Raw genomic sequence first — 27,628 nt, forward strand, 5'->3', positions numbered from 1 at the left:
CATGGATGTTAGCAGACCAGAGGAAATGCTATGCCTTGCTCAGAGCTAATTCCTTGTCTTTAGATCAGAACAGAAATGACATCTTTGCTGTGTCACTCTCACCCATATAGACAACCACACCTTATCACCTGGATGCCCAGCTGACTTCCTCTCCAAATCCCCTATGGTCTTCCTCCCATTTTGCTCTTCCTCTTGGTCGGTTTTCCTTCCTACTAATTTACCAAGCTGGAGAGATGAACGTTCTGAGTTTTCCCGCTTCATTATTACTGAAATGGAAGTATAAGGAAGGCTGTCCTAGGAAGGGGAACACTCGGTACTGGAGCAAAGCAAGTCAGAATTGTTTCCTTCAGTTCCAGTAAGGCTGATCCAAAGCTGGGGGTCACCGTTGACACTTAGATCACACAAGAGCCAGTCCTTGGGAAAACATGATTATCACCTTCAACATCATCATCACCGTTGTCACCCAAATAACCAGAAATGTTTCAAATTTTGAAGAGGTTTGCTTAAATTGAAAAAAGTTTTAATATTTTCATTGTGTATTAGATCCTTTAAATCAGCATACTTAAACCAGAGCATTATAAGAAAGAATGCCTGAAAATTAAACAAGATCTTGCCTAGGGAAACATGAATTGCCAGTAGGAGGAAATGGCTGAAAATTAGATTGTTTAATCTCAGATATGATGAGTGTATACCAATTTAGTTAACTTTATGGTATGTAGTAAGCAAATCTGCACCTTCATCCTTCCCCTTCAAGTGTGAAAACTATGGTCTGTTCTCCACTTCATCCTGGAAAGTTGGGTGCTGTCTACCATACCAATATAGCCAGGGCCCTGAGTATCATTGGAGATAGTAAAAACCATTTACCATGTCAATAGCCTTTGAGAGATGGCCTGTATCAATATAGATTCCAATTATCTCTTGAATGAGCAAGCCACCCCCACCAAAAAAAAATTGTATATCTTCAGAAGGGACTTTGAAGTTGAAAATTCTTTGAGAATTTTCCTTTTATCCTTATAAAAGCTATTATCCTTGTCAGTTGTCAGACTGTGTATAACTGACTATTACACATATTTTGGAGACTCAAATAAGAAGTAGTGTTTATATGACTGTCAACCTCCTTGAAAGCAGTAGGTTGAACTTGCCGTTGGTTTTTATTGACGGAAGATTGTGTCAACATTTTGAAAGTGGGCTAAAGCTAACAGAGACAGTAATTGGCCATAAATTGTCCTGTTCGTAGAAGAGTGGAGTCCTGTGTCCTTCTGCTGTTCTTCTCTTTCGTTTTATCACCTTTTTCACTCCTTATTCCTCCTTGCCCCCAAATCCCTACCTACCCAATAAATGCCCTACTTCAAATTTTCAGAACATGGGCTCGTGTTCCATTCCTCTAGAAAAAGCCTGCAGTGCCCCCACCATGGCCCAGCGCTCTCTTCACGTAAAGGATTGTCCTGGCACCATCCGGCATAGTAATCCTCAGATACAGCTGCTTTTCCATCCCCAGACACATAAATCTGGGGTTTCTGACAGCTCTGAAAATTACACAAGAAGCAGAGGAGTTCAACTCCGTTCTTTGTTATGAACGTATTCCCAAAATATTAAAAACTTTTCAGTTGGTCCAGGTTATACCATGTGACTAACATATGGAGAAATTTCCTTGGAGATTAAGCGAGTCTTTCTTGGGCTCCTTGTGCAATTTGAGATACTTCAAGAAAAGGAAATTTTATAGTTCTTCTCAGCTTGCTCCCAGAGGCCTGAATATCCGGGGTAGGGGAGGATGGGAGGAGATGGGAGGAAAGCGAGAGTGAGCTCAGAACAACACTGACAGTGCAGACCCCCAAGCTCCCTCTCTGACTTCACAACTGTTCACTAGTCCCTTCAGAAAATGTGTTTACTGACATGTAGCAAGTGTCTCAGGCTATTAGACCAAATAATATAACAAAATCCTTGCCTTTCAAGAAAGGAGGCTGGAAAACATGAAAGGAGCAGGTGACAGTTGTGACAGCCAGCCAGAAGGCAAGGAGTGCTGCTAATGTTCTTGGGCTTTTGTTTATTTAAACTTTTGCCAGCTAAAACTCTCAGAAAATGAGGAGAGTTGTTCAGAATTGTGGTGTGTCCTCACACTGCCTCACAATTGCATCCCTCTGCCTCCATCCCAGCCACATCTCTCAGCCTCAAGAATCCTCTTCTTTAGTGAACTGGGAAGGGGTGGGTGGCTATAGCTCCAGAAGGAGGAGTGGACCAAACCGGTAGTACCCCCCACTCATGGCAAGGTCTTTGGAAACTGAACAAAGACTGCTCTTACTAATCATGAGGTCACCTTTCCTGGACTGTCTGGATTCACAGAGTTTGTTTGGGTTCTCTGGCTGAGCTCTGTGAGCAGGCTTCAGGGCCCAGCTTGGGGAGGCCCCCCCATGGCCTAAGCCCCATCCCTGTGCAGTGGGGCCTGCTTGAAGACCAGTCAACTGGGGATGAACATGGATCAGTCTTGAGGGTAGGGGAGACTAAGGTCAAGCTAGTTCCAAAGGTCACATTGGTAAGAATGGGAGAGGCTGGGGGCCCAAAAAGTGTTTAACAAACAAGAAATGCTGAAAGCCAAGAGCAGAAACATAACCAGAGAGGAAGCTGAGGAAAATTCTGGAGTCAGAGATGCATTTGGGTACCTGAAGTGACTTTGCTATCCTGACAGGGGTTTGTTCACTGGGAGGGACGATTCACCTAGACAGTGAAGAGAATGAGGTCACTGGTGTTCCCTCCAAGTGGAGCTTTCTGCTGAGCCCATTCTTTTTTCTTTTTCTTTCTTTTCCTTTTTTGGGGGGAGTGTGTGTGAGAGAGAGAGACAGACAGGGTCTCACTTTGTTGCCCTGGAGTGGGCATGGTGCAATCACAGCTCACTGCTCCCTTGAACGCCTAGACTCTAGTGTGAGACCACTTTTAATTAAAAAAAAAAATCATGGGTAATTAGCAATATTCTTTATAATTCAGGTGCTGAAATCCCCCAAAACTTTACTATAGTTTATATTCTTCATCTTTCCAAAAGATTTAAGGTATATATATTTTTCCTATTAAAGATTCTTCCTACAGTCTCACTAAATATGAGTCTGACAAGCCGTTTCTTCCCAGATCACACGGCACACAATCACAGACATCTAATGCCTAGAGGCTGCATCAGTGAGGTATTTCCTGCGCTGTGGAAGTGAGGCCTTAGGGTGCTGGGTCGTGTCTCCTTTCAGATCCCACTCTACGCGGTCTTGTAATTAGGAAGAGTACTGGAGCCATGGAAACTGAAAAACAGTTTTCAGACTGGATAACTTAAATTAATGCTTTATACTCCTAAATGAATCCCAGATTTTAAGTGCTGTAAGTTTTCCGTTTCTCTGCCTCACCGATCACAAACATCAGCCATGATATTTCAGGGCTTTGACTACTGTGTTTGGTTTCAATTCTTAAGAGACAGTGGAAGGATCATGGCAGCCCTTACCTGACAAGCTGATGAGTCCAGAAAATAGTCAAAAGGCCCCTTGGAGCCAGCTGGGCAGGGGTCGCCTCTCTAAAGTTGAAACGGGCAATCAACTCCATAGTCAAATGAGACATCCAAAGCCCAGTCTGCTCCCAAAAGATCCCACAAGAACCTGCCACAGCCCCCAAATACCCAGAATTGGGCTACTCCCTTAGAGTAAAATGCTCTCTTCAGGAGGCTCCTTTCCTGAGTTATAGTTCCCATATTTAGGTTAGAGACTCAATTGACCTAGCAAAAGGCAAAAAAGTATACAAGCCTAAACAAGGTAGACCTTTCTTCTCTCACATGTAACCCTCTGGGAATAAGCTATCCAGGGTTGATATAGCAAGTCCTTGCTGTCAGGGGCCCAGGCTCCTTCCGTCTTGTTTCTCCACTACCCCTAGAGTGTGGCCCTTGTCTGCAAAGTCCAGGAATGGAAAGGGGAAGGTACCTCTTCCTTTTAAGGGACGCATCACTTCTGCTCACACACATCTGGCCAGAGGATAGGTTACATGGCCACCCTTGGCACATAGGAGGCCACCCTCCTCTGCTATTCATGCACCCCACTAGGTCCAGTATCACTTACTGCCTCTCAAACCAATTTATGCAAAGAAAGCTAAGAATTATAAGTCATAGCTAGACGGCCATGTGCTCAGGGAATCTCAGGGGTTCTGTGACTGAAGAAAGAAAGTGAAAAATTCATGTGGGAGATAGTTATCTGTCTCTGTCACAGTATGTTTTGTGTCTGTGAAAAGACAGAGCCTATTAATAAATTAACCACTAGAGTGGACCCATGAGCTGAACAATTAGGGATTTGTTCCTTAAAAAGCACAGAGAAGGCTTGTAAGGGAGAAGCACACATGGGACAAAAAAGTTTTGATTAGAAGGAGGGATAGGGATACACAAGGCTCTTCTCCAGAAGGGGTAGCCAGAGGGCTCTGAAATTTGGAGGAAGGAAGAAATTGAGACATGGAAAGCTGGAAGCAAATGGTGGGAGTGGGGCAGTATTGAGACCCAAGGCAAATTCTCAAATGGATAATATTACTGGTGGCCAACTCTGTTAATGGCTGTGCCTTTTGATTCATTCTGCCCTAGATTTATGCCAATCTAAAAGCACATGTGGCTCAAAAGAAAGAGCACAGAGTTTTAGTAAGGGAATTTTGCTTAAGGGAGCGTGGGTTATTCAGGCTCTTTTCTGGTTCCATACAAATGGTAGAATTATTTTTTCTCTATAAAAATTGACATTGGTATTTCAATGGGGATTACACTGAATCTGTAGATCACTTTGGATAGTATGGACATTTTAACAATGCTGATTCTGCTGATCCATCATCAGTTTAAACAGACCTGGATTTACATCTCCAACTGGTCCCTCATTTACAGACAGACCCTGACCAAATAACTTACTTAGCCTTTCTTAGCCATGTCTACATTTTTGAATCAGGTTAAAAATATTAACCAGCAATGCTGTTAGAAGGCGCAATGTTAGTACTCAGTGGATAGTAGACGTGATTAACATGAAACTTCGCGAGCAGGAAGCTCGGCCCAGTGTGACAAAGCCATGGGATAGGAAAGTGGTACGCGTGTGAGCTGCTGAGAATCTCTAGTTAGGGTGCCTCTCAGTTTGCTCACACAGAACAACATACTACGAACTGCGTGACTTAAACAACAGAAATGTATATTCTCAGAGTCTTTGAGGCTGGAATTCCAAGTTCAGGGTGCCAGCACGGTCAGGGTCTAGTGAAAACCTCTTCTGGGCCATGTGCTCACTTCTTTCCTCAGTGGCGCCTGCACAGGGGAAAGACAGCAAGCTCTCCGGCATCTCTTCTAGGGCAGTGGTTCTCAACCTTCCTAATGCCACGACCCTTTAATACAGCTCCTGTGGGTCGTGACACACAGGACAACCGCTGGGTTGAGAACCGCTGTCCTAGGAGCACAAATCTCATCATGGGGGCTCCACCCTCATGACCTCATCTAACCCTAATGACCACCCAAAGGCTTCCATCTTCATACAGCATCCCATTGGGGGTTGGAGTTCAACTTATTAATTTAGGGAGTCACACACATTCAGTCCATAAGAGCAGCCCTCACTGGCCACAATATGGAAACCATGAAAGCAAAGTTGCTTAATTTTTTTTTTAGAAGTTATATATTTTTTAATGATATATAATTATTGTACATATTTATCAGGTATTATTTTGATACATGTATGCAATGTGTAATGATCAAATCAGGGTAACTCGGATATCCATCACTTCAAATGTTTATCATTATTTTTGTGTTGAGAACTTTTTTAACTTAATTTTTTATTAAATCATAACTGTGTACATTGATGCATTTATGGCGTTCAGTGTACTGATTTGCTATACAATGTGAAATGTTACATTGAACTGATTAACACATCCATCACCTCGCTTACTTGTTTGTTGTGGTAAGACAATTATACTCTTTTCTTAATAGTTTTGAAAGGTACCACTGCATCATGCACATTAGGTGAGGACCCCCCCAAAAACCCTCCCTTCTCCACTCTCCCTTTCCTTCCCTTCTACTTTCTGGGCTATAGTTATGTTTTACCATACATATAAATTTGTAGGTGATTATATATCGATTTCACAGTAATATTGAGTACATTAGATACTTTTTTTTCCATTCTTGAGATACTTTACTAAGAAGACTATGTTCCAGCTCCATCCAGGTAATCATAAAAGATGTGAAATCTTCACCTTTTTATAGCTGCATAGTATTCCATAATGTACATATACCACAATTTCTTAATCCATTCATGGGTGGATGGGCATCTGGAATGTTTCCATGTCTTGGCAATTATGAATTGGGCTGCAATAAACATTCTGGTGCAAATGTCTATCATTACCCTACTATGCTATCAAACACTAGAACTGACCCCTTCTAACTGTATTTTTGTGCCTATAAACCATCTTCTCTTCCTCCCATCTCCTTCCCCTCCTTAGCCTCTAGTAACCATCATTCTGCTCTCTACCTCCATGACATCAGCCTTTATAGTTCACACATGTGAATGAGCCCGGGCAACATTTGTCTTTTTCATGCCTGCCTTGTTCCACTTAAAATAATGTTCTTTAGGCTCATCCATGTTGCTGCAAATGACAAGATTTCATTTTCTTTATGGCTAAATAATATTTTATTATGTATATATACCACATTTTCCTTAGCTATTTATACTTTGATGGATACTTAGGTTGATTCCACATTGTGGCTATTGGGAATAGTGCTGTAATAAATGTGGGTATGCAGCTATCTCTTTGATACACTGATTTCCTTTCTTTTGGCTATATACCCAGCAGTTGGATTTCTGGATCATGTGGTAGTCCCATTTATTCTTTTTAAGAATGTCTGTACTCTTTTTCACATTGCTATATGAATTTACATTCCCATCAACAGTATATGACAGTATCTCTCTACATCCTTGCTAGCATCTGTTACTTTTTGTCTTTTTGATAAAAGCTATTATAACTGAAGAGAAATGATATTGCCTTGTGGCCTTCATTTACATTTGCATTTGACAATTATTGATGTGAAGCATTTCTTTATACACTGGTTGGCCCTCTCTATGTCTTCTTTTGAGAAATTTCTATTCAGATCATTTGTTCATTTTTTAATTAGATTATTTTATTTTATTTTTTTGCTATTGAATTGATTGAATCTGATTCCTTGCCAGATTGAGAGTTTACAAATATTTCCTCCCATTCTGTAAATTGCCTTTTTATTATGTTGATTGTTTCCTTTGTTGTGCAGGAGCTTCTTGGCTAGGTATAATTTCTTTTGTGTATTTTTACTTTTGTTACCTATACTCTTCAGGGTTGTTTGTTTGTTTGTTTGTTTTGTTTAATTTTTTTAAATCAATATTCTCTCCACTTTGGAGAAAACACTTTGACAGGTGGAGGAAAAGAAATCATCCTGAAAATGGCATCCCTCGTAGTGTGCAAACCCTCATCCCTAAGCTAGTAAACATGGAGCAGGAATGAGGCCAGAGCTGTGCACCAGATGAATAAGCAACTTCACCATTTTACATGTTCACATCCAAGCTAAATAATGCTTTTGGCCAAGCAAGCTCAGTCGGTTTATCTTCTGGCACCAATTTTTAAGGCAAATACCTCAACATAAACAAAATAATAGACTACACTAATGATGACTCTAAGTAGAGTCATTTAACAGGGACACGGATAAGGACAGGAGAAAATGTCCTCAAGATTATTAATGGGGAGAGATGGAAAGGGAGAGAAGGAAGACTCTGAATAATATCAGTTTATCCTGGGTCAGACTTTCACTCACTCAGCAGGACCAGGCCACAGTGTTTTTTTTAAATCTTAGAAAAGTGCATTAAAAGAACAGTATTACTGAGATACATCCAAAATGCTAATTAAAGCCAGGCTCTCTAAAGAAGTATTGCTACCCTGCTGGTGGGACCCAGGAGCACACACTGGACTGGGTGCCACCGATGAAGAGAAGACGGTCAATGGGTTTTGGAGGAGCAAAGTTAAGAGACAACGTTTAGGGTGTGCTACACTGGGTCACCATTCAGCATGATTTGCTCCCTCTGGAACCAACAAATGTTACCGACTTACTCCTCTGAAGTGTACTACCTGTGGTGTCTCAATGAGTTTTTGTCTTGCTACCCTGGAAGGTCTGACATTTTAGAGCCACTCCCTGTTCAGTGACAGGACTTTGGTCACTTTGGTTTTTTTTTAGATTTGTCAGAACTAAACAGGTACATACATAACATGCCATGGTTTTATATAACAATGAGATTTAAAGAAGGAATTTCAGCATCAGAAGGGAGGTTTTATTTGTAAAAAGAATTCCTTATGACCTCCAGTGCTTTTCTGCTTTCCTTGGCTGCAATGGCTTATTGGCCTTCCTCGGGGGCCATCAGAGCACGTGCTTCTCAATTCAGACTTACAAGTTCGTTCATTTGTAAGACAAGTAATTAATAGTAACTTAGGCATAGCTTGGACCGTAGTACCCATAGGTACTTAAAAGCTTTTTATATAAGCTTAGAACAGAGTTCACCCATCCCCACTGGGATGGCAGAACTACTTTATCTCACTGTGTTTCCTCTCTCTCAAATTTTTATTAACGGTTTTTTAAAGACTTTCAGTTCAAAATGATGATTTGAGCACATGTATTTAACCTGACTGCAGAATCAAGGTGGATTTTTCAACCTTGAGCTACCCACTACCCACTGGAGCATGAGTGACAGAACATGACAGGCCTACCTTACACAAGTAGCTTGCATGAGTGTCTAAATAGGGAAAACCCATTCAATATTGTGACATCTTTCCCAGTTCTCTCTCAGTTCAGCCTTTTCTTGTCACCATGACAGGCTACATTTCAAAATGAACAACAGGGCAATATCAAGAGAAGAGAAAGGGGAATTTGTGATGGTTTTCTTTGGGGTTATAGGTCTCTTTTCATCCAGTGATTTTTTTTTTTTATTGTTGGGGATTCATTGAGGGTACAATAAGCCAGGTTACACTGATTCATCCAGTGATTTTATTTTTCTCCTGAGGGGCCTTAGATCCCAGTGGTGTAAAGTCCCAGCCAATCAGCACAAATCCGGATCCCTAGCACCTTTGGGAATAGAACCAAGTTCCAAGTCCAGAAACATGGAAACCCATACTCAGCTTCCACAAACCACAAATAGCTCTACTACCCACAGAGATGAGTTGCTGTTTGTTTCAGTCTTGTCCCATAGCAAACTACTCCAAAACACAGTGAGTTAAACCACGGTTCACTACTTTTTCTCATGGCTCTGTGAGTCAACTGGGCTCAGCTGGGTAGTTCTCATTTGGTGTCTTTCCTGCAGTTGTGGTCAGATGGTGGTAGGCTGGAGTCTCTGGAGGGTTGCTTGGGCTTACATCCAACAGGGCTCCTTCACTCTCTCCTCTGCCCTTCATTGTGCCTCCACAGGCCTCTCTCTACCATGCTGTACATGGGGGTTCAGGGCTCCAAAAACAGGAAGCAGAAGCTGCTGGGTCACCTAGAGTCAGGCTCAAAGCTAGCACAATATCATTTCTGTTATATCCCATTATTTAAAACTATCACAAGCCAGCTCAGATTCAAGGGAATAGAGGCATAGACTCCTCCTTACCATGGGAGAGTGGCATGTACAAACTGCAGGTGGGAAGTGATGGCAGCCACCTTGCAGACAAACTATCACCACCAAAAACAAGAAGTGAGAATTGTTTGGAACACAAGAAATTCCCACTGGCCAGAGAGAGGCCCCCTCCCTGCTACTCTTGAGTGGCCCAGTGTCTGAAGGAGCAAAGTCAAATTTGAGCAGATACAAGTGTGTAAAAATACCGAGGAAAAAACTTAACAAACCTATACCACCTTTGGAGTTAAATAATCAAGCAGATGAAAAATAAATAAAATATATACATTAATCTAATCAAAATACAACTAGCACTCTTCAAATAGAGAATTTTGTGTGTGTGTTTGTGGAACTTTCAGGCATAAGCAATTCTCTTGCCTCAGCCTCCCAAGTAACTGGGACTACAGGCACCCACCACAATGCCCAGCTATTTTTTGTTGCAGTTGCCACTGCTGTTTTAACTAGCCGGGGTTGGTTTTGAACCTGCCATCCTCAGTATATGGGGCTGGTGCCCTACCCACTGAGCCACAGGCACTGCCCAGAATTGTTATTCTTCAAACATATAAGAATTGACTATAACTTAGGCACAAAGAAAACCTTTAAAAAGGATAATATAATTTTTATACCCCACATTTTTCCAACATACCACCCAAAAAAAAAAAAAAAGCTTTAAGCAATAAAGTATTGAATCCTTGTTTTAAAAAAGCACTTAGAAGGTTGGTTGGTTTGTTTGTTTTTGAGACAGAGCCTCAAGCTATCACCCTGGGTAGAGTGCCGGGGCATTACAGCTCACAGCAACCTCCAACTCCTGGGTTCAAGCAATTCTCTTGCCTCTGCCTCCCAACTAGCTGGGACTACAGGCGCCCATCACAACACCCGGCTATGTTTTGGTTATAGTCATCTTTGTTGTTTGGCAAGCTTGGGCTGGATTCAAACCCGCCAGCGCAGGTGTATGTGGCTGGTGCCTCAGCCACTTGAGCCACAGGCTCCGAGCCAGCACTTAGAAGTTTTGAAACACTAATATAAATTACTGCTGGGTCTAAGAGGAAATCAAAATTGCAATTTAATGGGATTCTAGAAAGTAATGACAATTAGAACACCACATTAAGAATTTAGGGATTTGGAAAAAAATAGCCTTAAATTCTTTCATTATTAAATAAGGAAAAAATGAAAACAAATGAGGTAAGCATTAGTCAAAACTTAGAAATGAATATGAGACAAATCTACAGAAAGCAAAAAGAAGGAATTCATGAATATAAGAACAAATAAGGCCCCACGCCAGTCCCTCCTCTGCTCGCGCCGCCCATGCCCACCATGGCCACCGTTCAGCAGCTTGTAGGAAGATGGCACCTCGTGGACAGCAAAGGCTTTGATGAATACTTGAAGGAACTAGGAGTGGAGGCAAGCTCTACAAAAAATGGGTACAATGGCCAAACCAGATTGTATCATCACTTTAAGACAGCAAAAACCTCACCATAAAAACTGAAAGCACTTTGAAAACAACACAGTTTTCTTGTGTCTTGGGAGAGAAGTTTGAAGAAAATACAGCTGATGGCAGAAAAACTCAGACTGTCTGCAACTATACAGATGGCGCATTGGTTCAACATCAAGAAGGGGATGGGAAAGAAAGCACAATAACAAGAAAATTGACACATGGGAAATTAGTGGTAGAATGCATCATGAACAATGTCACCTGTACTCGGGTCTATGAAAAAGTAGAATAAAAATTCCATCATCACTCTTGGCAGGAATTAGTCATGAGAATGAACAAGCTCAGTTCAATGAGCAAGCCTCCATACTGCTTTTCTTTTTTCATTACTGTATCCAATTATCTTTATCACAGATATTTTACATGCAACTATTTCAAAGTGTTGGTTTAATTAGGTTCCTCTCTTTGGTTAATAAATAAAAATGTTCGTGCTAGTAAAAAAAAAAAAAAAAAGAACAAATAAATGAAAACTAAGCAAAATCAGTAGAAATGAGAAATCTTTAAAAGTTTTTTTGGAAATACTAATATCATTGATGAATCTTTAAAAAATAAATCAAAAAAAGTCAGAACATGTAAATAGGCATATTATTAAGAATGCCAAAAGGAGTATCACTACCAATAAGGAGACTTGTTTACACAGAATTTCCTGTGTAATAAGTACAAATCTATACAAATGCTTTGAAAATCTTGGTGAAGGCTCAGCACCCATAGCTCAGTGCTTAGGGCTCCTGCCACATTCCCACAGGACTGGTGGGTTTGAACCCAGCCCAGGCCTGTTGAAACAACAATGACAACTACAACAAAAAAACAGCTGGACATTGTGGTGGGTGCCTGTAGTCCCAGCTACTTGGGAAGCTGAGGCAAGAAAATCACTTAAGCCCAAGAGTTTGAGGTTGCTATGAGCTGTGAAGCCACAGCACTCTACTGAGGGTGACATAGTGAGACTCTGTCTCAAAAAAAAAAAAAAAACTTGGTGACATGGATGATTTTCTAAGAAAGAATAAATTACAGGAACCAACTCAAGAAAAAATACAAAACCTGAATAGGTCAGTACTTGTGGCAAAAATTTTTAAAGGCATCAACAAATTACACTTTTAAAAAACAAAATGTCCAGAAAATTTTTGAGAGAATTCTCCATGCTTTCAATGAATAAGAAATTCCTATGCTAATTCAGAAATACTACGTACGGGACATATCAAAAGATGACAATCTCCTCAATTTATTTTGGTAACATAATCTTCGTGGTAAAACAACATACAACAAAAGAAAAATAACCAAACTCACCTATGAAACTGGGTGCAAAAATCCTAAATCGAAGATTAACAGTTGATTTCAGAACTTTTCAGGAATTTACTTTTCAGAAATGTGTCATTTTTATTAGAGAAAAGTGTATAAAATTTATTACATTAGTAAGTAAAAATATAAAAATAACATGATGATTTTGGTTGATGCCAAGAAGATATTTAATGAATTTTTAGATATTATTTTTAAATACTATCAACTATGACTAGGACATTATTTTCTTAAAATGAGTAAAAATATGGTTCTTAATTTATATCAAAAGGATTTTTCTTTTTATCATTCTCTTTTTTTGTTGAGACGGAGTCTCACTACGTCACCCTCAATACAGTGCTGCGACGTTGCAGCTCACAGCAACCTCAAACTCTTGGGCTTAAGTGATTCTCTTGCCTCAGCCTCCCAAGTAGCTGGGACTACAGGTGCCCACCACAACACCTGGCTATTTTTTGGTTGCAGTTGTCATTGTTGTTTGGCAGGCCCAGGCCAGGTTCGAACCCACCAGCTCCTGTCTATGTGGCTGGTCCCCTAGCTGCTGAGCTACAAGTGCAAAACCAAAAAGGATTTTTCTTAAAAAATGTTTTAAACTCTTAACAAACTAGGAATTTAAATTTTTTTTTTTTTTTTTTTTTTTTTGCAGTTTTTGGCCGGGGCTGGGTTTGAACCCGCCACCTCCAGCATATGGGGCCGGCGCCCTACTCCGTTGAGCCACGGGTGCTGCCCTGAAAAAAATATTTTTAATGCAAGAAAGTGTATCTAAACTATTTTGTTTATGAAATATTGGAGGCATTCTCACTAAAGACTAGAATAAAGACACCTGATATCACTTCTATTGTAAACAATATTTTGGACATTCTAATCTTGGCAATAAGGCAAGAAAAAGTAATAAGAGATAAATATTAGAAATAAAACAATTAAATCATACCAATAGAAAAAACGGTAAGAGAATTCAGTAAAATATTTACATACAAAGTAAATCTACTAAGAGTAGGATACTGAAGCAGAAAAAAGTTAAACTTTACTATAGTAACAATGAAAGAATTCTAGGAATAAATTTTTAAACCAGGCTGGACCTTTTATAGAAAATCACAAATCTTTCCCTGAATGTTCTATTTATGGATTAGAAAACATAAAAAATGTAACAGTTCATTTTTACCAACTTAATTCATGAATTACATTATTCTAATGACCAGTTTATTGGGAGAATGAACAGATAAGAATAGTGCAAGTAATCTTGAAAAGGAAAAATAATAAAGGAATACTTATAATACCAATCTAAAAATATACTGTGAAACTATAATAATGAAACTCTGCTGCTATAAATATGGATGGACACATGAGAAAAATGGAACAGAGATCCCGGAAACAAATGAGAATCTACTATCTGATATGGGTAGCATTAAATCAATTGGAAGTTTTGTTAGATTAGTTAGATTACTTAATAAATGGTATTGGCACACAGGTAACCATTTAGAAAAAGATGAAATAAATTTGAACTTGTACCCCACACCTTATACCAAAATGTATTCCAGATGATAATAGTTAACATTTACTGAGTACTTATATGTGTTAGACACTGTTCAGAGTTATTTATAATTTCAATCCTCATAATAATCCCACAAGACTAATTATTTAATCCCATTTTATATTGTATGATAATCCCATTATACAAGATAATACAATAAGTTGCTGAACCAGGCTTTGAATCCTGGTATTTTGGCTCTAGAGTCCACATTCTATAAATGTAGGAAAGTGAAGCTATAAAATAAATTACAAAATAACTAGAAAAGAAGAATAATGACCTTTCTAATACATATGAAAAATGCACTCTATAAATTGATATAATCTGCCACCCACAAAAAAAATGTTTAACTTCTATACATGAAGAAATACCAAAAGTGGCCAGACATGATAGTTCATGCCCGTAATTCTAGCACTCAGGGAGGCCAGGGTGAGAGGATCCCTTGAGCTTGGGAGTTTGAGACCAGCCTGAGCAAGAATGTGACACTGTCTCTACTAAAAACAGGAAAAAATTAGCCAGGTATGGTGGCGGGCACTTGTAGTCCCAGCTACTTGGAAGGCTTAGGCAAGATGATCCTTGAGCCCGGGAGTTTGAAGTTGCTGTGAGGTAAGCTGATGCCATGTCGGCATCAGCCCGGGCAACAGAGTGAGACTCTGTCTCCAGAAAACAAAAGAAAAGAAAAAGAAAAATATACCATAAGCAAAATTAAAAGGCAAATGACAAAATAAAGAAAACGTAGCTAATACAGTGTATCATCACCACTCTATAAAAAGCTCTTACAAGGGCGGCGCCTGTGGCTCAAAGGAGTGGGACGCCGGTCCCATATAATGGAGGTGGCGAGTTCAAACACGGCCCTGGCCAAAAACTGCAAAAATAAAAAAAAAAGAAAAGAAAAGCTCTTACAAATCAGTAAGAAAAGATCAAAACCTCAATAGAAAAATGGGAAAAGTGTATAAACAGGAAAGTCATTAAAGGTGACATACAAAGGGCTAATATACATAAACTCTTTTATCTCACAAGTAATAAAACAATGAATATGAAAATGATAGTATCATTCCATCTGACAAATTAGCAAACTTCATAACCAACACTCTGTAATCAAAAGTATAGGGAAATAGAAATTCTCATAAAATAGAATGGGGACTACAAATGGATGTCACTTTTTCTAGAAGACCATTTTAGAGTGTATTATCAAAAACTGTTAAAACATACCTAAGCTTTGACCCACCAATTCTACCTCAAACAATTCATTCTAATACAAGTGATGAATGTATGAAAAAAAACTTCTGGATGAGAAATTTTGTCACAGCGTTGTTTATAATAGAGACAAATTAAATAGATAATAATACCCAGCAATAAAGGATTTAATAACTGCATGTAGTGATCTCATGTTGATAGATGATAATGTTCCGTTGAAAAAATGGCCGGGGAAGTATGGTCACAGCATATTATTTTAAAACTTATACAGATGATCCCCTTTGTGCAAATATATGCACTACTATGTGTGTGTGTTCTGAAAAGACAGAAAATGTTAACTCTGAGTCGTGTAACTTAACATGCCCTTCCCCCTTCCTCTTCTTCCTCCTTCCTTTGTGCATTTCCCAAATTCTCAACAGAGAAAACAGAACTTTGTAATGAGATGAAAAGGGGATTATATTGTTAAGCCACATATCAATATCAATTCTTGACAAAGCTTATGTTTGCATGTGTTCTGCTAAAGATACGCCATTTTTATTTCTACCCTTTCCTTCATCTTTCTGGTTTCCTCATGTTACCAAATATTTCCTTCATGCTTTCATCTTACCGTCGGTTTTGGCATCCAAGGACATTATTATGGAGAGTGTGCCAGGGTGTGTGTCAGCAAAATGAATCAAATAACTGAAAGAATTGACCTTGGATCCCTTTCCATGAACGGCACATAAAAGGCCGCCTATTTTATGAGATTTATAGGCAGGGCTAAGTTTGAGGTGGGGAAACGGGAGCCAGGCAGGCTCTGAGCGTTACCACCCACAGCACGCCCTGCTCGGCACCCTCGCCTCCAGCTTCCGGGAAGGGGAAGGAGCAAGACAGAAGTCCGGGCCCTCTTGCTTCTGCCGTGGCACTGGGCCTGTGAAATGAATGCTGTCAGGAGAGGAGTGAGAGTACGGTGGCTTCATTTCAAATGCTGGACCGAAGCTGAGGTGTGGGGTTGAAAGAAAAGGAAGTGGAGCAGCAGAGGGAAGCGCGAAGGCAACAGGGGCCTGTGTGTGCCGAGGAACTCGGATGTTATGGTGTAGAAGGTGGGGAGGTGTTGAAGGGTTTATGCAGGAACGTAACTTTGAATGTGCGTCCACGGACATGCACAGTTTTCTATGTACAGGTATATATGCATGCATGCACATGTGCATATACGCACTTTTTTATGGGTATGTGTGTGGGTGTGCCTGTGCATACAATGTATATGGAAACCAAAACATCAATGTGAAAGAGAAAGGTTAAAGTCAGGAAAACCAGTTTACTTGGTGGCCTAGTTATAGGAGATGAGAGAAGAGAGAATGGGGAGGAGTAAATGGGTGTGCAGGATCTTTAAGAAATAGAATCCAGACTTTCTCTGCCTCTCCCTGGCTGTGGCCAGTTCCTACTCACATTCCCTCTCTTCAGAGGATCAGTTCTAACTGCCTGCCTGCTTGTTGGTCAATGGTCATTCCAGATTCCCACGAGAGAGAATCCTGCTGGCCTAGCTCAGGTTAGGCGGCTACCTCTGATCCAACCAGCTGTGACCAAGATCAGGACCACAGGTCACAAATATGGTTGCTGGGGTCCATCTGTTTGTGGGGTCACTTGACTCCTGTCTGTCTTTACCTCTGGACTATATTCTTCATGGGAGCAGGAACCTCAGCACTTGCTCAATACTCTGTGCAGTACCTCATGAGCTGTTCAAGTCCCAGTCAGCACCCAAAAGCCACTTGTCAAAAGGATGGCTGCACAAATGAATGAACAAAACGAGTCATAGCCAGTAGAAGGCACTATGAAGTCATTCATTGTCAAGGCGTCTGATTCATCGCTAGAGCACCACCTTCAGCAGGGTCACTTACCTTCAAATACGCAGTGAGCTTTTATGGTCTAGCCTGAGAACCACCATCCATTTACAAGAGTGATTTAAGTTAGAGACTAGGCTCCTAGTTCCAAACAGCTAACTTCTAAACTTCAGAAACCGAATCCATTTGCAACCTGAGCAATGCCTATAGTCCTCCAAACAGGACAACCAATGGAAGAAGTAGGTCAGAGAGAAAAGGTATTTGTCAGAGGAAACTTGGAATATATGTCATATATTTTTTCCATCTGATTATTTTAGTATTCTTCCTGTGAAATCCAATTTCCTTAGATGACCTATGTTTATAGGAAACTATTTGGTTTAATCTGTGGGAGCTGTAGCGTATTTTTAAGCATTCTGAAGGCCAGCTTCCTCTCCACTGAGTGTGCCTGGTGCCCAAACAGATGTTTTACAACACTCAACACATATGACCTCACCACTGGCAAGTCTTTTGCACACAATCAGCCCACACCTCTTCTCCCATCTCTCTTGACATCCTAGAAACCTAAATTCAGAACTTACAGGCAAGCTTGAATCCTCACCATAATAACAGAAGAGCAGAGGGTAGAGCCTTCAATTTTGAATTCATAATTTATTGATATTTTTAAAAATCTAATGACTAACCAGAAAATATGCAATACATAGAGTTAGCCAAACTAGCATAAAAAAAATGTGCCAACTGGCTGCCCCAAGAGAATTCAGAGAAAAGCATCCAACTGAAGGATTTCAAAGCAACTCCTATTTTGATGGAATCAAAATATTAGGGTTGGAAGGCCCTTGGACGTCATCTGGCTAATGCAAGAGCTTTGTTGCAGAGATGAAGAAACTGAGATCCATAGAGAGAAAATGATGTGTCCCAGGTTTTAGTGAGTGTGTTAGTAGGAAGACTGGAAGTACAACTCTGCCTCCTGCCTCCGGCCCACAAGACAGACCAGCGCCCCACACCACCTGTTTCCTTTATTGCCTTCCTTGGACCATCAGTGTCTGCAGTTCAATTCTGGGACAAGCCAGAACCTGGTCCATAATTGTTTCAGACTGTGTCACCTTTAGTTTAGGCAGAAGGTTTTGTTGAAGGACAATTTTCTTTTGATAAAATGACCAAAAGTAACCTAGAAAGTATTTCTAAAAGTAATATGTTAACATTTCAATGTGGAAACCAAGGGAAACACACAGAATTCTTGCCATCCCCTCCCCCAAGACCTCAGAAATGTCCAAAGAGGCCATGCGAGGTGACTAAGAAGCCCTAAATGTGTAGCCATGTTACTGGACCCTTGACCTTCCCAAAATCTAAACTTAGGGGGAAATCTGAGCTTTCTGAGAGGTCTTGCTATACCTCAGAGACCCTCAGGGATATTAGCAGTATTGGTTGAGTACCAACTGAAACTTGAACCTGGAGATCTTTATAGCAGCTCTAGGTTGAAAAGAGGCCCTGATGCTGCCCCAGATACGTTCAGTGACCAGTTGCGGAGCAGTGTTTATATTGGGAAATGTTCATAGAAGAGCAAGTGGCACTTTACATTCTTTACTGAACAGTTGCTTGTGGAGGGCTTAGGATGGGCCTGGCTGGACATCCTGGAATAAAAGAGTAAGAAATTAAGTAAAGGATATAAGCAAGGACCAGATCACAAAGGGCTGCCTATGCACTGGAGGCATTTGGATTTTATTATAAAGGTGATAGGGAATCACTGCAGAAGTTTGAGCTGGAGAATGAACTGACCAGGCTTAGGTTCTGAAAAAAAATCTCCTGACAGCTATGGTCAAGGGCTACCATGTGTGATGCCATCTACAAGTCCTTCAAGTCCTACAACAACAACAAAAAAAAAAAAAAAAAAAGCTGGGCGTTGTGGTGGGCACCTGTAGTCCCACCTACTCAGGTGGCTGAGGCAAGAGAATTGCCTAAGCCCAAGAGGTGGAGGTTGCTGTGAGCTGTGACACTATGGCACTCTACAGAGGGCGACAAAGTGAGACTCTGTCTCTTAAAAAAAAATTAATAAATTACACTTTTCATCTATATTCAGTAAAAAGAGATTGAGTACCCAAGGCAAACACAGCTAGATTTTAATCCCACTCTGCTACTTACTGGCTGTGTAGTCTTGAGCATGTTATTCACATAAATCTGAGGCCTCAGCTTCTTTTCTGTGTGATAAAAATAATGATACTCAGCTCACAGAGTTTTGGTAATAAATAAAGAAGATGATGTGCCCGGCCGTTTCTAATAATCCTCCCAACACAACTAGATACAGCCAAGTCAAAATGGCATTTCCAAGCCTCAGAAGAAAGCCATCTAGCATCCTGATAAGCCACCAGTTAGCATGAGTTAATTGTTGCATTTTCTTCTTAGAATTTAATCTCAGTTTTTTTCTGGCTAATGTGTGAAAATATTTGGGATTGTTCCTATGAATGAGGAAGCCAAGGTAAACTGAGGTGAAAGCCAAATCTGGGATCTGAATCAAACCATCCAAAAACAGTACTGTAGAAAATTAAACTGGGTTAGCAAGAGACCAGGGCTATGCAGTATGAGCTCCTATTGTCCTAGCAACCTTTTAACCAAACACTGGTGCAGATTTGTTGGCATTCATGACGCTGAGAACATCTGGCCTTTCTATTATCCTCTCCCAAGCAAAAAATGATGTCGTGTAAACTGATCTGTAGGCCAATTGTATGGTCTAAGGGTTATTAGTGTGTTTGTGTTGGCGCCTCGGGCCCCAGATTTTAAGAAGTTAATTTGTAGCCACACCCCTCTTATGAAGACGTGGATCTTACTGTAAATTACCCCGGGGATTTGTTTATGCAGAGTCTGTACCTTTCTCAGAAGGATAAGTACATGTAAATGCATCACAGAGTAACCCTGTGCACAGTGCACTGTGGGAGGCCCTGGAAGAAGTGAGTTACAGGAGCTACGTGGCAATGGGAAGAGGGGAGAGGGGGCTATAAGGGAGCCAGCTCCAGGGCTGCTTTGGACACATCCAATACTACGTTTTTTCCTATCTGCCAATTTTATTATAGAAGCCAGGTGTGGAATATAGAAGCTCTAGTCGCAGCTCACCCAGAAGTTGTAAACTAGGAGTCTGAATACCTGATGCTACCTCCACATGGGCTTTCCACCATAGACCCGGTCATTATTACGTCTGATCATCAGATAGCATTAGAATCTGCTTCATTCACCAAATGTGACGTGCCAGGCACAGTCCCAAGCCCTTCACAACACTGCTTAGGTGAATTCTCTTAATGCCTGCGAGTGCCAGGCCTGTGATTACCCCACCCACGTCACACTGTGGAGGGTGAGGCAGAGGCTATGAACGCGGCCCCTCCCCTCTGGCTGCTTACCAAGAACGCTGGACCTTTGGGCTTAGCTCTAATGGCCCAAAGGTCTGTAATGAACCACCCCATGGCTCTAGAAGAGACCACCTGTGGGGTGTTACTGCCCATAGGAAGTGGGGTTCCTTGGCTCTTCCCCACTCGGTCCTGCCCCCATTCACCTGCTGCTCTGGATAAGACTGTGGCCCCAGCTAGAGGGGCTGCCCTAGAGAGGTCTTCCTTCCCACCTCCAGTCCTCCCCCATCCCATCTTCTCAGACCTCTTTGAAAACATTCAGGAGTCCTAATATGAGTTATGAACAGACATATTGGTAGAAGAAGGCTGGTAGCTCCTGATTTTATCTCTGGATAAAACAACCTCTAGTATGGTAGAGAATAGTAGAGTCACAATTGCAGGAAATAAGTAAATGGGCTTCTGCATGAATTAGCCTCCTCTCTTGCCCCAGCCTTGTGGTCAGCTCTAGCAAAATCTGAAGCCAGACAGGGACTTGACCCCCAGCACCAGCAGCTCTTTGCCCAGGATCAGAATTTTCCTTCCCCTTTAAAGGAGATGAGTCTTTCGAGCTTCCCAGTCTGACTTAGCATGTTTAGGAAGGAAGGGCAGAATAGATAGCACAGTAAATCCCAGTTCTGAGTTGTCCTCACAGGAATTCACCACAGATGGCAATCATTAGGACCCTCACATTTAAAGGGAAGAGCTTTGTGCAGAATCATAAATAAACTGTAACAAATGCTTAGATTTATAAATCTATAAAAGAGGGCTGCTTGGACAACCAGGAATGTACAGTACTGGGTTACAAAATCAGCGTAATGGACGGGGGCTGGGAGCTCTGGGCAATGCAACAAGGCAGTAACTTGTGTCTGCAGTTCGTGGACCCCCGGGCAGAACCTAACGAGGTTAGCGCCTGTTTAATCACACGAAATGCAAGCTCAGAGAAGCCCGGCTACTGGCATCGACACATAGCACTGTACTCCTAAACAATCGCAGTCCAGTCAAGCTTGGCCTGTCCTCACCAGGATTCTCTCCAGCTAATGCCGTGTCTTGTGAGGGAATTTTCAGTTTATTGCTAATGTTGTCCTAAGCCCCTACTTTCGTCCCAAGCGGCCTCAAATGACTCTTTTGACAGAGTCCCTACCATGCAGAGCACCCCATGAGGCTTTGGGTTTCAGAGCAGTGAAGTGAAAAACAAGGCCACACCCTTCCAGAACTTTCTCATCTGGTCAGGAAAACAAGGCGTTTGCACCTAAGACATTCATGATATGTGGGCTGCAGCATGGCTATAAACTGTAACCAGAGAACTCGAAAAAGCAAAGGGAAGTGAAGGCTGGAGTCATCAAGGGAGGACGTGTGCTTGTTTCTGACTTGAAGGCTGAGTGGTGCTGGCCATAGGTGAGGGAAGGTTTCTGGGCCTCCCTGGGCCCCACAAGCTGGCTTGTCCCTGCTGTGACTCACCCTGAGCCGGTCTCAGCCAGCACACCCTTATGTTTCCCTATTGTCCTGGAGGCAGCCTCCTTGAATTCCTCACCTCACCATCTTCATTCCCCCCAGAGTCATGGAAAGTGAAACGCTGGGTTCTCTGAACACATCCCGTGTGGGTTGGACACCGCAGGATGAGTGTCCGTCCTGGAGCACGAGGCCGGGGACATCCACATGCCCCAACTACAGGCTCGGCATGGCACTGTGTCCATCACTGGATTCAAACTAACAGAAGGGGAAAGGAGAAAGGAGAGGGGAAGCCCCAGAGAGGTGTGATGCCATCTCAGCATCCATGGAGAGGGGTTCTGCAAGCGTCCAGGGAACGTCAGGAGGGAGGACCACTCTCTGGGCCCACGCAGGGCAGGAGGAGGGTCTTACAGGCAAAGTGAAGGGCAGTCACCCCCAGCCGGGGACCATAGTGAGCAGGAGAGCCCCTTTTCTCTCCTTGCAGAGCCGAGTGTTGCAGGGAGGTTCCTGAGTGCCAGTGGAAACGAGGGTGTGCCTCCGGCTCTGAGGGCAGAGAGGGAGGCAGCACAGGGGAGACAGGGCTCCTCGGGGCTGGCTCCAGACTCTCACTTTTAAGGGCTCCCCAGTGTCCACTCTGTGCTGCCCATTTGAGTCCCTGGGAAGGATGAGGGAAAGCAGAACTCAGGGCGTATACCTGCCTGGCAATAAAATATCTCCATATTGTATTTCTGAAGAACCTAAGAGTGCCTGGGAAGGTGCAGCCACATCCAGAAGAAGGAATCCCATAACCAGACCAGGGCAGGGCAACTGTTCATTAGTTACTAGTGCTTTGGGGAAGGCAGGGCACAGATAGGAAAGCTGCACTGATTCCTGGCTTTCTTGCAGCAGTAGGGATGGCTCCATCCCTCATTGACTACCCAGCACCAGCAGCTGAGGGGAGCACAAGGGCCAAAGGGAAGCAAATCACCAGGGACTCTGCGGACCACCCCATTTGCCACATTCGTGACAACTCACATCCCAGATTAATTGCACACGCCTGAATGACATTGTAGGAAAAGTGCACATTGTTAACATTTTGCTGCTTCCAGTAAGATAACTGAAATGAATCAGAATAAGTTACTTTGGTTTATAATATGTGGGTGCCCTTCTTTAGAAGGGATGGAGCAGGAAGAATAGCTCTAGAGCAGCGGTTCTCAACCTGTGAGTCGCAACCCCTTTGTAACAATGAAAATACGTCACGGCATTAGAAAGGTTGAGAACCACTGTTCTAGAGTATTTAGGGTTAGAATTATCAACCCCACCTCCTCCAGTTGTGTGGCCTTAAGAAAGTGACTTAGCTTTTCTGAGCCTTGATTTCTTCATCTCCTTCTCCCCCTTGAGGCAGAGACGGAAGGGAAGAGCTTTGTGCAGAATCCCTCCAGGAAAAAAATGAATTTTAACAAATTGTTTTGCAACACAGTCTGCCTAGACAAGGAATCAGGAGCTAATTTGTTGTCAAGTTCTACTACATGTCAGCAGAGCATTGTCACCAACGGTTGTCTGTTTTCCAGCCACCAAACCCAAGGCCACCTACTAACATTTGCTTCTCTCTGATTCTATTCTAGGGACGCTGTATCAACTTCACCAGAGTCAAGAACAACCAGCCAGCCAAGTACCCCCTCAACAACGCCTACCACACCACCTCGCCGCCTCCTGCCCCCATCTACACCCCACCACCCCCAGCTCCCCACTGCCCTCCCCCACCCCCCAATGCCCCCACCCCTCCCATCCCATCCCCACCTTCAGCCCTTCCCCCCCCTCCCCAGGCTCCACCTCCTAACAGGGCACCACCCCCCTCCCGACCTCCTCCGAGGCCTTCTGTCTAGAACCCGATGTTCTGCTCTGAGCTCACTCAGAAACTTCGGGGAGGAGGCTCCTCTGTGGTGTTAGAACAAGTCTTTCCAGTTAGAGGAGGTGAGTGGTGATAAAGCCCACTGATGTTCACACACTTTAAAATTTGGTTGGCAATGCCAATATATCAACAATTGTGATCAGTGGAAAGAAATAGAAATTTTGAATTGCCTGAAAACAAAGGATGAGGCAACTACAGTCACATTTATAGCCAGCCGTCTATCACCTCTAGAAGGTTCCAGAGACAGTGAAACTGCCAAGATGCTCTCACCGGGATTATGTCTCATGAAGACCAGTAAGAAATTCATTTCTCTAAGACTGCAACACAGAGTTGGATAACAAATAACATTGCTGGGTTTTTAATACTGCCCTCCTGCCTCCACTCCAACTCTACCCCTACACCCTGGACCCTTGGCCTAGGAGCCAAGGAACCTTCAACCCTGTGCCCAAGAAGGAGGAAACCTTTGCTTGCAACTTGGGAAAATCTTGGGATCCCCAGAGTGGCAAGAAACTCAATAGGTGTCCAAAAGGATATTCTCCTGAGATTTGCAGGTGAATGAAAACGTATACCTTCTTTTCCTTTCAAATTCTCCCAGTTTGCAAATGAGGAAGGGAGCAGGTGCTTAATGATGGAAAAGGTATGTTGCCATGTTGATGTGTAAGTGAAATCAGTTGTGTGTAATAGACAAGGTAGTATTGATGGGAGCATCAGACAGTTTCTAAAACCCACAGGCCATCAGAAGCTAGAGGTGACTGGCTTTGGCCAGACATGGTCCCCTAAATCAACAGACAATAGCATTGTCCAAGAGCAACCTGTTAGTGATTCATAGTAAAAATCAAGATCTGGCTTCAGTTTAAATCACTTAAGATATGAAGAAGTGATGGGTCTTGTTTTCCAAGGACAGACATGAGTTGATCTTCCCAAAATAGCATTTTTAGCTTGTATCACACCAGATCACTGATTTTTTTCTCCATCATGGTAAAGTTGTGCACCAGAGACTTCTGGGTAGAGCTGAGTGAGAGACAATGTTCCTGACATAATATAGGTTCTTTGATTAACCCTGAAGGAGGTATGCGTGTGTGGATGCAAGTGTATTTCTCCTTGGCTTTTCAACATACAATCTTATCAGCTGTTGACCAGGGGGAAATACACCGGATGTGCAACACAGAAAGGCTCTGCCTGAAATTCCCACCATGCCTGCGACCCACCCATTCCACCAAGTCTTCCTCAATCTGTTTAATCAGTAAGCCAAATAATCACTGGCTAAACACTGGGCTTCATCACACCAAGGTAAAAATGTAGTTCTTTGTTAAGAGTCTCCCACACCAGGCTGTTCAAAATTATCTCTTCCTCCAACTTTCCACAGGTCCTAAAATTCCTGTGCCCAACCACTCAAATTCTTCAATCTTTTCTAGAACAAAACAGACTATAAAATAAACATAAACTTGGTGCTTTTGGTTGTGGTCTCCAAAGATCCCTGAAGAATACTTCAAGCCATCCTCATTCTCTCACTTTACTTCGCACAGAGACATAAGTCCCTGGCATGCATTTCATAGACACCAATCCTTATGCCAATGACAGACATTCTTAATCAATCACAGAACTATTTCTTATTAAGGCCAATGATTTCTTTAAAATCTTTCTCAAATTACAACTCCAAAGAGCTACTACCCATCAGTGAGAATTGAGAGAGATTAACCCTACTTTGCATCTCTACCTTATAAAGTGAAAATCAACAGGGGTTTGAAGGGGACTAGGGAAGTCCAGGCACATAAAAGGTAGAGTCAGAGGAAAATAGATCCAGGCAGAGTGCCTAGTGGGGGACATAGGCCCTGAATCTGCAGGGCCAATGCCAAGTGGACATGTCTCCAAGCGTACCTCAGACCCTACCCTTCTCCCATAGCTGAAACTTAACGCAGAATCTCACAGCTTTCTCAGAGAGCTAAAATCAGAGATGGTTTTTTGGACTCATGAAAGCAACCTCCGTCCCCCTTACCCAACCTTGCTGCATTGCCTGTTTTTTAGAACAGTAGGCTTCTTTAGTATAATCCTTCATAAGTAGGGGCCAGAATGTCTCAGCTACCTGCAGTGACATTGCAGGACCCCAGAAAACCATTCCATAGGAGAATGGGTTCCCAGGCTCACGGTGTGGAAACGCTGAGCCCACAGCAACTGTTTTGACTGCTGGCAGTCCAAAACGGTCCACCCCACTCCACTGCCGCCACTGCTGCGGCCATCAGAAAGTTCAAGCCAAGTTATTGATGTTGCTGAGCAACAAGACGAAGGGCATCGGGTGAGTGTGACATTCGCGACCTCAACAGCACATCCACCCAATGCCCTGTGCAGTTACAAGGTGTTGTTTTGGTGAAGTGTTTTGATGAAATGGGGAACTGCAAACATAGGATGATTTTGAAAAGGATTAGAAGGGTTTGTCCTTAAAAGTGACTCAACATGCCATCCCTGGTCATTTAGAATTACAGTTAAGAAGGAGAAACTTCTATACACTGTATGAATGAAGTGATATTTTCAAAGTGGGCTATGACAGGCAGGAATTCTTTAACTGGTTTACAAAATCCATCAGTACTGTGTCATTCCCTGTAAAAGGCAGAAGACATATGATTGTGATCAGGAAACTGCACGAAATTATTTTTCAACCCCCTTGTTATTGTCCCTATGAATTTTTTAATTAAAGCCAAATTTTTGTTGTATATATTCGTATTCCATGTGTTAGATGGAAGCATTTCCTGTCCAGTGTGAATAAAAAGAACAGTTGTAGTAAATTATTATAAAGCCAATGATATTTCATGGCAGGTTATTCTACCAAGCTGTGCTTGTTTGTTTTTCCCATGACTGTATTGCTTTTATAAATGTACAAATAGTACTGAAATGACGAGACCCTTGTTTGCACAGCATTAATAAATAAGAACCATGGTCCTCTCTGTTGACAACCAGCTCCCAAACAACTTCTTGCTTAAAGCTTGGTGCACACTCCAGTGAGACACAAGGTCTCCTTTTTACCAAGGTCAAGAACAGAGCTGGTGGACAAATTAATTAATGGTCTTGGATATCAGGCCATGGGTAACCTGGCTGCAGATACCATTAGAATGGGCAGAGACATTCTCAAAGTGTCATATCCATATACACTAAAGTCCAAACACCATGTCAAGTGGGGGGAAATCCATCAGAGAAATAGAAAAAAAATAATAATTAGGAGATAATGAGCAGCAGTTTCAACTCAATAAAAAATAAAAATTAGGAGATAACGAGCCCAGTGTCAACTCAATAAAAAAATAAATTAATGCTGTGTAAAATGGGTTGAATTAATTTGCAAACTATATAAAGGTATACGCAGTAAAAGTCGTTGATGCACACCAGGTGGGAATAGAGTGTTCTGGTCAATCGCCTTTTCTAATTATCTGAGCTCTGCTATGTTATCATACTCAGATAACCAATGTAAAAGAACTAGAATATGACTTTTTTAAATACACTTAACATTAAACTCTTCCTCTCTTTCTTCTTTCTGTGATAATTCAGAAGACAGTTAAAGATCTTCAGTGCCTCTGAGTCATTGTTATTAAAAAATCAGTTATCACTGTACCATGCTATAGGAGACTGGGCTCAATCTACATAATGACAAACCCTGGAAGTTGCTTTTTTAAAAAAAATAATAAATTCCTAAAATCAACTCTTTTTCTTGGTTATTTGTCTGTTTATTATAAAAAGATAGTGTAGGGGGGCGCCTGTACCGGGTAGGACACCAGCCACATACACTCAGGCTGGCGGGTTCAAACCCGGCCCAGGCCAGCTAAACAACAATCACAACTGCAACAACAATTAAAAAAAATAGCCGGGTGTTGTGGCGGGTGCCTGTAGTCCCAGCTACTTGGGAGGCTGAGGCAAGAGAATCGCTCAAGCCCAAGAGTTTGAGGTTGCTATGAGCTGTAATGCCACCGCACTCTACTGAAGGTGACAA

At 42.1% G+C, this 27,628-nt stretch overlaps 1 protein-coding gene and 1 pseudogene across 2 annotated transcripts in view; both read left to right on the top strand.

Moving 5' to 3' along the window:
• Window positions 1-27,340, top strand: part of ANTXR1 (ANTXR cell adhesion molecule 1) — a 265,145-nt gene extending 237,805 nt beyond the window's left edge. The window contains exon 18 of the mRNA XM_053588536.1: window positions 23,369-27,340. Within this exon, the coding sequence (XP_053444511.1) occupies window positions 23,369-23,629 (261 nt within the window). The 3' untranslated portion in view covers window positions 23,630-27,340. The remainder of the gene's footprint in view (window positions 1-23,368) is intronic.
• On the top strand, window positions 10,938-11,547 carry LOC128583893 (fatty acid-binding protein 5-like; annotated as a pseudogene). Its single transcript, XR_008379578.1, has one exon. The product of XR_008379578.1 is annotated as a fatty acid-binding protein 5-like (transcript).
• Window positions 27,341-27,628: the final 288 nt, after the last annotated feature.

This window comes from Nycticebus coucang, chromosome 4, assembly GCF_027406575.1.
Source record: "Nycticebus coucang isolate mNycCou1 chromosome 4, mNycCou1.pri, whole genome shotgun sequence".
NCBI classification, from domain to species: domain Eukaryota; kingdom Metazoa; phylum Chordata; class Mammalia; order Primates; family Lorisidae; genus Nycticebus; species Nycticebus coucang.